The sequence below is a fragment of the Rhizophagus irregularis genome, chromosome 1 (assembly GCF_026210795.1).
Source record: "Rhizophagus irregularis chromosome 1, complete sequence".
Classification (NCBI taxonomy): Eukaryota; Fungi; Glomeromycota; class Glomeromycetes; order Glomerales; family Glomeraceae; genus Rhizophagus; species Rhizophagus irregularis.
Window position 1 is genome coordinate 1,126,360 of NC_089429.1, and position 14,261 is coordinate 1,140,620.

Consider the following 14,261-nt stretch of genomic DNA (forward strand, 5'->3'; position numbering starts at 1 on the left):
TTTTTCTTTGTGATGATACACAAAAATGAGTGTACCTTCTGCTTCTGGCGTTGTTTGACCTAATATTATTGACACAACATTTGTATAACGATAAATAATATACATATGATCATCGCAACTTTGTGTTACCGCCACCTATACCAAAATGCGTACTTCCACCATCATCAAATAGGAACGGCAGTTTGAGCAGCCAGAAACTGAGTCGGAACCAAGAACTGGTTCAGTTCTCTAAATCGGAACAAGTCTGTCCCGCTCGCTTCTTTAAATAGATCTAGTTACAGCTGTATATATTAGTATATGTAGAACAAGAAAAGATTTATTTCGTACTTCATTATATTTATACAAGAAATCAAATTTAAGATAAAATTGCGGTTTTGAACAATCAAATTAATTAAATTGGTAATACTCGTAAGTTGGAATCAGACAAAAAAACTTTAAACGGTTAAAAATCAGTTAATCGGATCATTTAGCCTGACAATAACCGGTTAATTAACCGGTTCATATATTCACATATTTTAACGCGTATTTTAGATATTTATCCCTATCATTTTAGAATCTGTAAAAGAAATTATAATAATAAATTTCAAAGAAAGATATAATGACAATTTCTCAATTCGGAACATCCATTTAATCATTTCAAATGTTTGCGACAAAAAAGAAAGAAGAAAGCTTCTATCTAGGATGATCAAATGATCAACTTATTTTGGATAGAACATAGAACATTTTAAATTCAATTTATCTTAGATGAAAACAAAAAAGGAAATAATAAAAAAAAAAATTCGATTATCTTTTTACAAAAGTAGAACTTCATTTATCGATGATCTACGTAAAAAATCCAAAAACCGTATTTAAGGCTGATTATCATACCAAATATGATCATTGATTTATGAAAATTTCCTTTGTGATGATACGCTTTCCTGATTTTAATTTGGATCAAATATTCAATGAATATTAAAACATACTTTCTTTTTTTTGGAAGATTTACATACATTAAAGTTTCTAATATTATATTTTAAAAAAATTAATAAATTTCATCATTATCTATTTATATTTTTTTATTGTGATAATTTTACAAAAATAGAGAAAAAAATAATATAATCATTTAAATGAATAAATTTTTTTTTTTTAGGATATTATTGCTTTGTGATTAGTTGAAAACACACAAATAAATATAACTATAAATATTATATATATGCGCAATATCACTTTTAAAAATGTATATAAAGAAGTCAAAAACGAATCAATAATAAATCTCAAGTTTAAAAAACTTAAAAACTATTCAATATGGCCTATTTTAAATTTAAGCATAAACACGTACTCATATTCATATTACTGATATTAATTACAACATCATCAACCAATAGCACTTTTCAAAAGAGACAACTGGACCCTTGCCATGCCTGTTTTAAGAAAATTTGTGATTGCGGCGGTCATTGTGAACTTAACGAATGCAATATACCTTGTGGAAAAATAATAACAGAAATTTTAACATGTACTTATACACAGAAAACTGTACAAACTATAATTTCACCTCCAACACCAACACCACCTCCACCTCCTCCAAAGACACTACCACCTTCCCCACCTCCTCCAAAGACACCACCACCTTCCCCACCTCCTCCAAAGACACCACCACCTTCCCCACCTCCTCCAAAGACACCACCACCTTCCCCACCTCCTCCAAAGACACCACCACCTTCCCCACCTCCTCCAAAGACACCACCACCACCCCCACCTCCTCCAAAGACACCACCACCTCCCACACCTCCTCCAAAAACACCACCACCTCCCACACCTCCTCCAAACACACCACCACCTCCCACACCTCCTCCAAAAACACCACCACCTCCCCCACCTCCTCCAAAGACACCACCACCTTCCCCACCTCCTCCAAAGACACCACCACCTTCCCCACCTCCTCCAAAGACACCACCACCTCCCCCACCTCCTCCAAAGACACCACCACCTCCCCCACCTCCTCCAAAGACACCACCACCTCCCACACCTCCTCCAAAAACACCACCACCTCCCACACCTCCTCCAAAAACACCACCACCTCCCCTACCTCCTCCAAAAACACCACCACCTCCCCCACCTCCTCCAAAGACACCACCACCTCAACCTCAACCTCCAAAAGTTCCAGTACCAGTACCTCCACCAAAAGCGCCACCAAAGGAACCACCAAAAGAACCACTAAAAGCGCCACCAAAAGAACCACCAAATGAACCACCAAATGAACCACCAAAAGAACCACCAGAAGAACCGCCAAAAGAACCGCCAAAGGAACCGCCAAAGGAACCACCAAAAGCGCCACCAAAAGAACCACCAAATGAACCACCAAAAGTGCCACCAAAAGAACCGCCAAAAGAACCACCAAAGGAACCACCAAAAGAACCACCAAAAGAACCACCAAAAGAACCACCAAAAGAACCACCACCACCACTACCAAAAGCTCCACCGACACTAGGTGTAACACCAACACCAACCGTCCCTGCTAAAACAACACCTACTACTTGTACCTCTGGAGATGATCCTGAATGCTTTCCGCCAAATGTGTAAGTAAACATTTACTATAATAATAACCATTTATTTTTTTTTCAAAAATACTAAATTAATTTATCAATTAATAGTGTTCCGATAGTTACAACATATACAGAATCAGGTGTAGAAACGCCAACACCAGTCCCTGAAAACATAAAATTGACAACAACTGAAACAACACTTACATCATACTTTGCTGGTTATTCAACAACGAATTCCTTAGGTGATCCTACATTCGTCCCTCCATCCACTCTATATGTGGTGAAGAGTATGGCCGTTACTGAAGCTCCTACCAGTACTGTAGTTTCAGATTCTGCGACAATTTTACATGATACTAATAGTCATGGTTTATGGGGTGTTACTATGAGTTTGACCGTAATAACTGCAACTTTAATTTTTATGATAATTGCGTAAAAAAATGAAAAAAATGTAAAATTTTGCTTTGTTGTTTTATTTTTGTAAACTTTTGATATATACCCACAGTAAATATGCATTATATTAATTATATTATTATTTGAATTTCATAAAAGAATGTAATCGTTCGAAATATAGTTTTTTAGTATTATAACTTTTATTTTCACGTGAAATAACATTACTTCGAAATCTTCAGTTAAAACATTTTTTTATTTTTAGTACAAATAAAAGCAAAGAGCAAGAAATATTGTAAAAACTAAACACGAAAATGAAAAAATTTAAGAAAATTTATAATAGATAGTGATTTAGAAAGTTGAGAAAAGCAAAAAAAAAACAATAAATAAAATAAAACAAGAACCAGTCTTGTAAATAATAATACAGGAATTATAATAAAGCTAGATGAAAAGAATTGAATCGATAATTTTCTTCTGTATAAGAAAAATGTATTATAACCTTAAAATGTCCACTAAATAATAAATATTTTACGAAAAAAAGCTCAAATATGTATAAAAAAAAAATAATTCTTCGACAATAGGATAACATAATTATTTTAATGAAATTAAGAAAGAAGAACTCAAGAATCCTTTTGTGAAATTAATAACAAAATCTTTCCTTATGTTGTTGGTGACCTGATCAATTGTCGTTTAAATTTCCACAGATGTAAGGATATGACGCATCAAGTTCTTGCGAAATTACATTTTGTGGTATCGAAATATCATTTATACCCTTATTATTAATTATTATGCACTGTTGCTAGTTGCGTTGAAATATAATTATGATTATTTAATTGAATTTTATTTTTTGTTTTCGCTGTAACGCGAGATTTTCGAGAACTGGTTTTATTGTGAGTTGATAATGTGCTACAAAATTATCAGAACGCCAAATCTTTTACTACACCCAGGATAACTACAAATATACTTCCTTCACCAGGATCTTCCCCAGCGTCGCCCCAAGATTTTCACCCCACGTGACCTGCATAAAATGTCACCCGTATCACACCTTGGGGCGATACTGGGGTAAATTTCACCAGGTGAGTAATCACGTGACGTTTAAGATGTTCAAGTCTTTCAGGCCAATCACATGCGTAACGGCTCTTAGCAGAACAACTGGTTGAATTAGAATTGCGTTGAGATTTAGGGATGGAATCGGTTCAAAATGAGTTGACTTGAGCCGATTCTGGAACCGATCTTAAATTTAAAAGATTCTGGAATAAAAACCGTTCTGAACTTCGAACCGATTTCGAACCGACTACTCAAATTGAGTGACGATCACACACAAACTATCATTTGAAGGCCAATCAAAATTTTTCTGATTGATCATCACATGCTCTACTTGTGTCTTAAATTTGATTTATAAAAAAAATTTAATCAGTAAATGATAATTCAAATAATTTTAAGCAAGGCAGGTTTCTTTAAACTAACCCTCGGGAGTAGTACTTCAATTTAAATTTTGAAATTAAAAGTACCTTATTAATACAAAATAAAAATGGGATTAATGATCTCGTTGCATTAAAATTAGTAGCGGATGGAAGTAATATTAAAAATCAAGTTACAATTTTAAGATAATTAGAAGAATGTGAACCAAGATTTATTGAATGTATTATTTAACATGCATTTTTACATATAAAATTTTTACATGAAAAAACCGCCTAAAAAAAGAAAAAACGAACAGTAAGTCATGTTCGTTAATATACACAAAAAGACAAAATAAAATAAAAAACAACACCCCGGTAAATAAGAAAAAAAAAATTTTTTTGAGTTATACCGAATCTTACCGAGTTTCTGGAGTAAAAATGATGAGCGTCCCGACCATCCCGTATATAACGAAATCAGCTGTAACCTCTACCGAGTTTTACCGAAATGCCGTACCATTTATTCAACTATAATAAATAAATTACTTCATATGTAAATTATAGTAACTGAACTTGCTGAGTTACTATTAAAATAAGAAGGATCTTTTCTATTCCGAATATATTAAAAAAAAACATTATAATCCTAAAAGTTTTTTAAGTGACGAAACAAGACATCCATCTCTTTTTTCATGAACGGTTAATGATAATAGAGAATCAGCTTTTTTTTTGCAAAAAAAGTATATTCATAGTTTATATATAGTTTTTTTAGTTTAACATTGTTATTTATACATATTAAAAAAAAAAAAAATCAAATCAGTTAAGTATAATGAAATTTTAAATCAATTTCCAGAAATTTCCAGCAATTAAAATAGATTTATCCATGTTTATTTTTATGGATATCGATACTAAATGTAAATTTTGAATCAAATAACTCAATTTTGGTTATTACATTCGTTAGATCTTAAATTATTTACTTAAAATTATCAAAAAAAAAAGAAAAAAAATCAATACGCTTATGACATAAAATATGTTTAACTTTATTTACATAAATAAAATTAATATGAAGGTAATTTATAAAATAATAGCTTAATTTTTATTTGGAAATTATGAATTGATTAATTATCTTTACTATTAATATACTTTTCTCTAAAATTTTCTTTTAATTCATTATCATTCAATAATAATATAGACAAATTTTTTATTACATATGCCAATTTGTTCGTTGGACCAAACATCTTTTTAATACATTTATAGACAAATTCATATATGAGTCAGAAATAATACTTTTAATATATAAATTTAAAACTTCAGATTATACGGATTTGTCAATTAGAATTTGATTAGATTTTCCATAATCACATTAATAAATTAAAATACAACTTCCATTCTTGAACTCTGGTCTTTATTCATCAAAATTATTTATAAAACTATATGAACTAAAATGTAAATCAGAGAATTTTTTAACTGTAATATTATATAATTTAAATTCATTTACTTCGTCTTTTAAAGAAAATAATTCATAATCATCATCATCAGAAATAATAGCCAAATATTTAACCCTTTCCTTCTTCATAATATATTCCTTTATATAAAATAAAATATTTTCACTTATATCATACCTAAATACAATTAATAATTCCTTAATAAAAGTATTTTGTGAATTTTTTAAAAATATTCCCAGATCACTTGTATTATTAAATGAAAGATATAAATTTAAATATTCTAATTTAGGAGGAAGAACCTGTCCTAAATTTTGTAATATAGAACTTAAATCAGTATAATTAGAGTGAATAAAATCCAATCCAATAGTAAGATAATTAATATTATGCTGATTGTTTTTAATGAATAAGTAAATATTATTATCATAAGGTTTACCAGAATCAAAATATCTAATCTTTGTACAATATTCCATAATTGATTTAAATAATTGTCGTTTTGGTTCATTATATTCGTTACTCATATATTCAAATCCAAAATTTTCTAAATAATCACCAAATTTCTCTAATAGTAATTGTAATGATTCAACATGTAATATTTCACTCATAAATAAAGATCTCAATTTAAATGGTTTATTAACCTTAATAATTTGTTGAACAAAATCAGAATTTAAAGAACGACAATATAAAATATGAATAGATTCTAAGACATTCAATTGATCAAAAACCTCTTGTAAAATACTAATTATATCCTTAAAATCAATGTAATAAAATATAATTATATTCAAAGTATTTGAACAATTAGAATTTTTTAATGATAAAAATGGATTATATAAAGTAGTACCTAAATCAAATGAAATTTTTTTGAGATTATGTTGTGAATTAATTATTTGTGTTAAACATTTTTCAATTAATGGACGATCACGAATGATATCATATAAAGGAAAATTTAAAACCATCGATAAGATTGAATTGCAATTAGAATATAAAAATTTTAATAATTTAATAATATTTTGAGGATCATAATCATGAATACGGAATGTTAAATTTCTAATATTATATGTAAGGTTTGGATTTTGTAAAATCAAGTCTATATTATTAAAATAGTAACTATAACTTGTAGACAGGTCGACTTCAAAAGAATATAAATTTCCTTCATTTTCAATAAAAATTTCGAGTAATGACTTATAAATTAAGTTTACTAGCTTCCCTTGGTTTTTACCCACTACAGTATCAACCCACGTTCGAATAGAACTTAAAATTTTATCTATATTTAAGTATTTAATAAAACTAGGATAATTGAATAATAATGTATTTGAAGATATTAAATTATTATTAACTCCATATTCATATAATTTTGTTTTGACATCTTCATTTAATTTACTTAAGTAAATTTCAATAAAGTGTTGATTTTTGAGATATTCCCTTGAAAATGGATCTTTCTTTGGAAATGGATCTTCCCATAATAATGGAATGGCTAAACGACACCATAATCTATTAATTAAAATGCATGAATACAATGTTGAAATATCTTTTCTAAAATACTGTATAATTTCTTCTGTTAATTCAGGTAAATCTCCTGAAAATATTTTTGAGCATACCATGTTAGTAAAGGAAAAGGGAAGAGTTCGTTTCAAAAATAAAATATCTTCAATTTCAGATTTGTACAATTTATTTAGTATTCCAAACACAAAAATTACATGTAAATCATTCCTTTTCTGTTAATTCCGTGCGATTAACAAAGGATCTACTAATCTTACAAGTCCCTTGGTACAATTCCGGGTTGCCGATCTCTTTTATTTGTTACATATGAAACCAACTTTGCTACGCAAATATTGGCACTGTTGGACTGCCGTATAACAAAAATACCCTAGATTTTACCTTTAAGGCTTGAGCAGATAAAATATATAAGAAAGTAAATTACTTATGATAAACTAGTTGTATACTGAATATTCTAATCTAGATCGATATACCAATCTATATTAAAAATTCGATATAACGACAAATATTCCTGAAAACAATTGTGGCTTATAATACTTTCAATAAATTCTTTTACAATACGACACAATTTACAGTATTTTTTTTTCAAAAAAAAAAAAAAAAAAATATTTTCATGATGACGTCATTATCATGTATCAGTCACGTCTATTCTTACTAATCAGTAATAAGAGAGATTATTGAAGACTACTAAAAAAGCATGTTGCATAGCGCGTATTACTAAAATAAGATAGACTACAATCATGTGTCATTGTTATTTTGAACGTATATATAGCCTCAGAAACTTCGTAAATACCAAACTTATTCTCTTCTACTTTTCCACATATTTTTTTACACTTCTCAACGAAAATGCAAGGTAAAGAAGGTACTATTGTCCTCTTCTTTCACATGAGGCTTCTTTGATTAATAAAGGTCTATTAATCCCGGAGGAGGCATCGATTACGTGCCTTCCCTTATATTAAGAAATTTCATGCTTTTCCTCCCTCGCTGGTGGTAGGCTTTTCCTTCTATCCCTAGCTGGTGGTAGGCTTTTTACACTATTCTGGAATTTTTATTAAACCCATTTAATTTTTAATGTTAATAAGTGATCGAGATCTGTACGTCTGAGGACTTTTCAAATTTTTTCGCCGGACAAGATCTACAAAGTGTAAAATAACTTGATTATAAATTGGGTGGAATTGAAATTTTGAAATGTAAAAATAGTGCACATTAGAAGAACGGAAAACTTAAAGTAACTGTTATAATCAATGACTTATGTGAATTTTAAACATCAATAATTTCTAACAGATGATTCAAAATTTAGTTGGGGCCATTTACATTTTCAAATGAAAAAAGAAGCGATCCGATTTTATGATCTTGTTAAAGATCAACTACCAATAACGGGACCTTATGGAAAAAAATTTATATTCAAACGGGCCAGAAAGTCGAACAATGATTTAACTTTTCCAACCTCAAGACTAACTTCTTCGCTGTCATCTTCTACATCGGAATATAATGGAACCAGTACCAACAACGGCAGTGTTACCTCTTCTCGGGATAATCATAATAAATAACACACAGAACAAGGATGGAAAAAGCGTTACGAAATTAATAAGATATAGTGATCGGATAAACTAATATCACATTATTAGAGGCCTATTCCTTTTATATTTAACGAGAAGTGGCTGATTTATATGTATTTTTTTTGTAGAAATATATGAAATTGTTACTAAATTCCTGATGGTTCGTCTATTTTTTAATATTATTAATAATATAATAAAATAATAAAATTTTTTTATTTATTAATTAATTATTTTATTTTATTTTAGATAGATTTTAAACTATTTTTACAAATTTTATTGATAAGAATATCAGTCAATTATTATTTTATTTTGAATTATTTAAAACTAAGATTAGAGTATTATGTAGTTTCTTAGTTTGTAATTTAAATAATTATTTTTTTCATATATTAAACTTATTCATTTATTAAATAAAGGTATTTACAAATTTATTATATATACTACAAATTATTATGTGAATGTCGTATGATTTGTAAAATATATTAATTTTAAGTATTAATATGCTATTTATTTAATAAGTATTTTAATTAAAAAAGTTAATAATCTAACAAATGATAAATTATTTATTCATTTCTAAAACATCAATTTTCGTATCTTTTGCATAATTCACCTTCTGTTCGTGCATTATAATTCAAACATCTAGGACATTTAAATAAAGAAGCCCTTTTAATTATAATCTTACAAATCCAATCAGGTAAATAAACTTCGTTAGTACATATCGAAGTATTATTTGAACAATTCTCAATCATTTCCAAAGACGAAGATATTGTTGCATCTGAAGTTGTAAAAATAGATTTTAAATCTAATAATTTAATACAAAAAGGATGATTAAAAAAATAAATTAAAGTTCTTTTAATGAACAACAATATGTATTACAGTACATTATCATGACTTTGTAATAAATGTATTAATTCTGAAGAATTTACATATAATTCTACATTAGACTCTAAAGAACTTTTATATGTCTATATAAATAAATTTTAAATGTCATTTTTTTTAAAAAAAATGGATAATCAATCAAATAAATAAAACCAAAATATTAAAGCATACTTGTCTTTTCTGGCAGCTTCCTTTACTTCTTAAATGCTTTAAAGTATTCCACTCTTATTGCAAAGGTTGATTATTCCATTTTTCATCCTATAATTAGTGAATATAATTAATTTTTTTTTAAAAAAAAAAGAAATAGCAAAATTACGTACCAAATCATACCACCCTAACTTGAAATAGTACACTATCAATTCCCTTATGCCTACAAGACACGGAACTATTGGTGATAATGATATAGTATATATATTTAAAACCTATAAAAACAAATTCTGATTAATAAATAAAAATATAATTTACGAATATAACTTACTTCTTGTGAATTTAAGACGGAAAAATAATAAAAAATTATTAATTATAAAATTATAAACCTTTTTAATAAGACATATTCTTAATATTTACTTACTTGAATCAATTACTGGGAACTTCATAAACAGATTTGCTCACGATATTCTAATTCTGCTTCAGCTAAAGATGTACTAAAAAAAAAGATTAAAGAATGAATTTAAATATTTTTGAGAATAAATTTACAAATACAAATTTACATTTTACGGCTACCTTAAAGAAGGAGGCCAATATATGGGTTTATTTTGCCTGTAAATCTATCCTTAAAAAAGAATAAGCTCGTCAATTTACTTTGGTAAAATAATAATAATACTTTCTTAGAGTCATGCTATAAAGCACCTGTAACTGTTTAACTTCGTATTCATTTTCTAAATTCAACCCATTATTAAGAAAATACCATACGAAAAATTAAAAAAAAAATCGTAAAAAGCTTTTCATACCCAAAGTTCTTTAAAGAATTTCCCAATTTCCCATAATCCCATTATGCTCAACTAATAAATTCTTTTCTTTGAATTTCTATTCTAAAACGCTTTTTTGCTACTTCTCCAATTTGTAATGGCGTTAAATATTTTTCAACGTCCTAAAGAATATGTCATTTTATCAAAAATAATTATTTCGAATTATAATTGGACGGTAAAACAAATAATAATAATCTTACACTTAATTCGTTAATGCTTTTAATTCAATTGAAAACCATCGACAATCACATCCTGGAATTTAACTTAATAATATTAACGTACATAAAATATATAGAGTATACAAAAAAGTAATCCATATCAATTATAAAACTTACTTATGTAATACCTTATAACAACTGAATCTATAATGTCTTTTCAATAGCGTGTGACCTAAAAATACATCAAATAATTTTAGATTTTTATAAAATGAATTAAAATGAATTAAAAGATGAAAATTACAATTACTTGTGTATAAGTTTCCATTCCATTAGCATAATGTGGCCATCATGTGATATAAACATTACTTTTGGAATATTTTCTAATAATAAACAAATTTCAATAGCTAAAATATTTACAAAAAAAAAAGAAAGAAAGAAACAAGTATCAAAAAAAAAAAAATCTTAAATACCTGCCATTTGTATAGATCTTTAAAGCATCGATCTTGAAACAAAATTTCTCTATTAACAGCATCAGCCCTTAATGGGAAGTTTTGTTTTTGGTAAAAATAAAGTATCACTATATAATTTACTTAAATCATTATTATTTCTTTTTTTTTTGATGATTCGTCAATTATTTTTGAAGAAAATTTTTAATAACAATGTCCTTGAAAATTTTAATGTAATTTATTTTCTTTTTCGTAATAAATTGTGATAAAACATAATTAAGTTAATTTTATTAATCGAGAGGAGAAAGATCTCGTCGATCAGCAAAAAAAAAAAAAATTTCACGACTGAAATAAATACTTGATTTTTTATTTGGTGTCCAAATTCGGTTGTGATTTTCAATTTCTTTATATCATCTTTACGTGACCAACTTTTTCACATAATTAATTTAATTAATTCATCTATAAAATTTCACATCTTTACGAAAAAAAATTTTTTGGTTAGTGTCACGCATAGATCATTATAAAAAGTCATTTTGTTATCTACTGGAAAGAGGAATAAATATCTGGTTTATTTATTTTACGTAATTTCTTAACAAAATTATTTTTTGTTATTATTTTACACATGCTTTTATAATTACTTTAAAAAATGTCATGTATTCATTTTATTATATATTAAAAAATAATAAATAAAATAACCGTATATAATATATATTTTATCAATTAATTCTTTCCGTAAATACAAGTTTTAAATCAACGGGTCTCAATAAAAATTGAGGTGCTAATAATAATTTATCCTTATTAATGCTATTTTTAGGGAGGGTCCAATTATATTTGAGCACTTTAAAAAATAAAAATGTTAAAAAGATATGTCATTAATTAATTTTAATTAAATTTTAAATTATTATTATAAATAAAAAATTTTAATTACTTACATAACATTGAAATAATAACTTTTTGTTCCATTAAAGAAAAATTTTGTCCAATACTATAAAAATAAAAAGAAAAACAAATATTTTCAAAAACTTACTTTTAAGAAATCGATTAAATGATTTATTGGCTTAACGTTAGGGTATATAATTATTATTATACATACCAATTTCTCGGACCAGCAGAAAAAGGAATCCAAGCAAATGGATGTCTTTTTTCGTTATTTAGGAATCTTTCAGGATTATATTGTTTTGGATTTTCCCAATATTTTGGATCATGATGAATTTGCCAAGCATTTACTAGGAGTGTGGTGTTTATTGGCAAAGTATATTTATCAATCTTAACTGGTTTCTTTAATTTTCTAAAAGTTATTACTGGTACCGGTGGATGGATTCGTAAGGATTCTTTAATTATTGCACTAACGTATTTCAATTCCTAAATATATAATATTTTTGTTTTTTTTTGAGTATAAAATTAACTTGTAAAATATGAGAGCGGAATGATTATAATGATTTAATACCTTTAATTGATCCGAATTTGGTAGTGTATTTGGAAAGTTACCGAGAATACTAATCACTTCTGCTCGTGCCTTTTCTTGCATTTCCTATTTATTTTGAATTATAGTATATATCAAAATTTTAATTAAATAAAGAATACAATACATATCATAATTTTTAAAAAACACTTACTGGATATTTTGCAAGATAATAAAGCGATACACTCAACGACATCGAAGTTGCTAAAAAAAAATTTTAAATGAGATGATAAATAACAAATAATTCATCCCCTGATATCGAATGTTGTCTAAATAAATTACTTACTATCATGACCTGCGACAAAAAAATTTACCATCTCATCTCTTAACTGTTTTACATCAGTATTAATTCCTTCCTGTTCACCAAGTTCTAACATACTTGTTAATAAGTCATGACCTTTATTATAAGGATTTTTTTTAATTTCATTTCTCTTTGTTTCTATAATATCAAAAATAAATCCATCAAATTCTTCGATTGCATTCATGAATTTTTTGTTAGATTCTATAGGTAATTTACTTATCCAACGAAATACTCGACGGTAAGGAGATACAATAGTTGAAATAACGTATTTATAAACCTTTATAATATGAGGAGTTTCTTCAGATTCTAAACACTTTATACATTTTTTAGTTTTATGTTAGTAATAACTTATAAACATGACAAACATGCCAAAAATTTTTCTCAAACTTACGCCAAATTTATATCCAAAAGCCAATTTTCCCAGAACTTCAATCGTAGTACGTTGCATAATTTCGAATACGTCAATTGGTCGGTTTAAATTTTGTTGAATGAAGGAAATAAGATCTAATGTAGTTTCACCAACCATTTCTGGAGATAATGCATTATTGAACGCTGGGGTTGCTAATTTCCTATGAGCTCTCCATTTCTGTAAAAAAAAGTTTAATTTTACTTAGAAAATTAATACGAATAATAATATCAATGTTGAGTTACTTACGTCACCATTAGAAAATGGTAATCCATTTCCGAAAAATTTATATAAAATACTTGTAGGATTCTGTTCAGACTTAGGAGCAGCATCCTCTATCCAAATAATTTTATTAATTAATAATTTTTTTACTAAAATTCTATATTGAAAAAAAAAAAAAATTTACCTACCTGATTGAGTTAATAAAATTTTAGCATAATCAGGGCTTGCAATGTTTAATTGTATAAATGAGCCGAAGCGACTCTAAAATTATTAAATATAATTTTTAGGATATACCGGTATATGTACAGTTGTGTGTATCATGTGACATACAAAATAAAATCCATGACCTCCTGAGAGATTACGAATTAAATCTCCAATTTCATCGTAATTTCTTTGTCGTAAATATGCCCATGCTACGGGTAATCCAGAAATAAATGGAACATCTTCAAATCCTTCAGGTTTTTTATTTTTTTTAAAAGCATATTTATAAATAATAACCAAAATAATAGCGAAAAATATTAATCCAACCATTTTTCCAATTAAAAAAGGAACTTGTACGTGTATATATATGGGTAAAAAAATTCACGGGCCGACTTAACCTCCAGGATTTGTTACGCGAAA

General features: G+C 27.3%; 5 protein-coding genes across 5 annotated transcripts; 2 read left to right on the forward strand and 3 right to left on the reverse strand.

The window, feature by feature from the left end:
- Positions 1 to 1,284: 1,284 nt before the first annotated feature.
- Positions 1,285 to 2,955, forward strand: OCT59_000199 (uncharacterized protein; the record flags this gene model as incomplete). Its single annotated transcript, XM_025332009.2, has 2 exons — positions 1,285 to 2,555; positions 2,631 to 2,955. The coding sequence occupies 2 exons, from the start codon at positions 1,285 to 1,287 to the stop codon at positions 2,953 to 2,955; spliced, it is 1,596 nt and encodes a 531-aa protein (XP_025178789.2).
- Positions 2,956 to 5,708: 2,753 nt separating this feature from the next.
- On the reverse strand, positions 5,709 to 7,346 carry OCT59_000200 (uncharacterized protein; the record flags this gene model as incomplete). Its single annotated transcript, XM_066138659.1, has 2 exons — positions 5,709 to 6,134; positions 6,384 to 7,346. The coding sequence occupies 2 exons, from the start codon at positions 7,344 to 7,346 to the stop codon at positions 5,709 to 5,711; spliced, it is 1,389 nt and encodes a 462-aa protein (XP_065988134.1).
- Positions 7,347 to 8,088: 742 nt separating this feature from the next.
- OCT59_000201 (uncharacterized protein) lies at positions 8,089 to 8,792 on the forward strand (the record flags this gene model as incomplete). The annotated part of the gene is made up of 3 exons (XM_066138660.1): positions 8,089 to 8,104; positions 8,443 to 8,470; positions 8,543 to 8,792. The coding sequence occupies 3 exons, from the start codon at positions 8,089 to 8,091 to the stop codon at positions 8,790 to 8,792; spliced, it is 294 nt and encodes a 97-aa protein (XP_065988135.1).
- Positions 8,793 to 9,902: 1,110 nt separating this feature from the next.
- Positions 9,903 to 10,669, reverse strand: OCT59_000202 (uncharacterized protein; the record flags this gene model as incomplete). Its single annotated transcript, XM_066138661.1, has 6 exons — positions 9,903 to 9,935; positions 9,998 to 10,062; positions 10,290 to 10,321; positions 10,401 to 10,436; positions 10,527 to 10,555; positions 10,628 to 10,669. 6 exons carry the CDS (start codon positions 10,667 to 10,669, stop codon positions 9,903 to 9,905), a joined length of 237 nt encoding a protein of 78 aa, XP_065988136.1.
- A 1,296-nt stretch (positions 10,670 to 11,965) lies between these two features.
- On the reverse strand, positions 11,966 to 14,171 carry OCT59_000203 (uncharacterized protein; the record flags this gene model as incomplete). The annotated part of the gene is made up of 10 exons (XM_025317216.2): positions 11,966 to 12,087; positions 12,182 to 12,234; positions 12,343 to 12,611; positions 12,697 to 12,780; positions 12,866 to 12,915; positions 12,998 to 13,325; positions 13,404 to 13,598; positions 13,668 to 13,753; positions 13,829 to 13,901; positions 13,971 to 14,171. 10 exons carry the CDS (start codon positions 14,169 to 14,171, stop codon positions 11,966 to 11,968), a joined length of 1,461 nt encoding a protein of 486 aa, XP_025178787.1.
- Between the last annotated feature and the right edge of the window lie 90 nt (positions 14,172 to 14,261).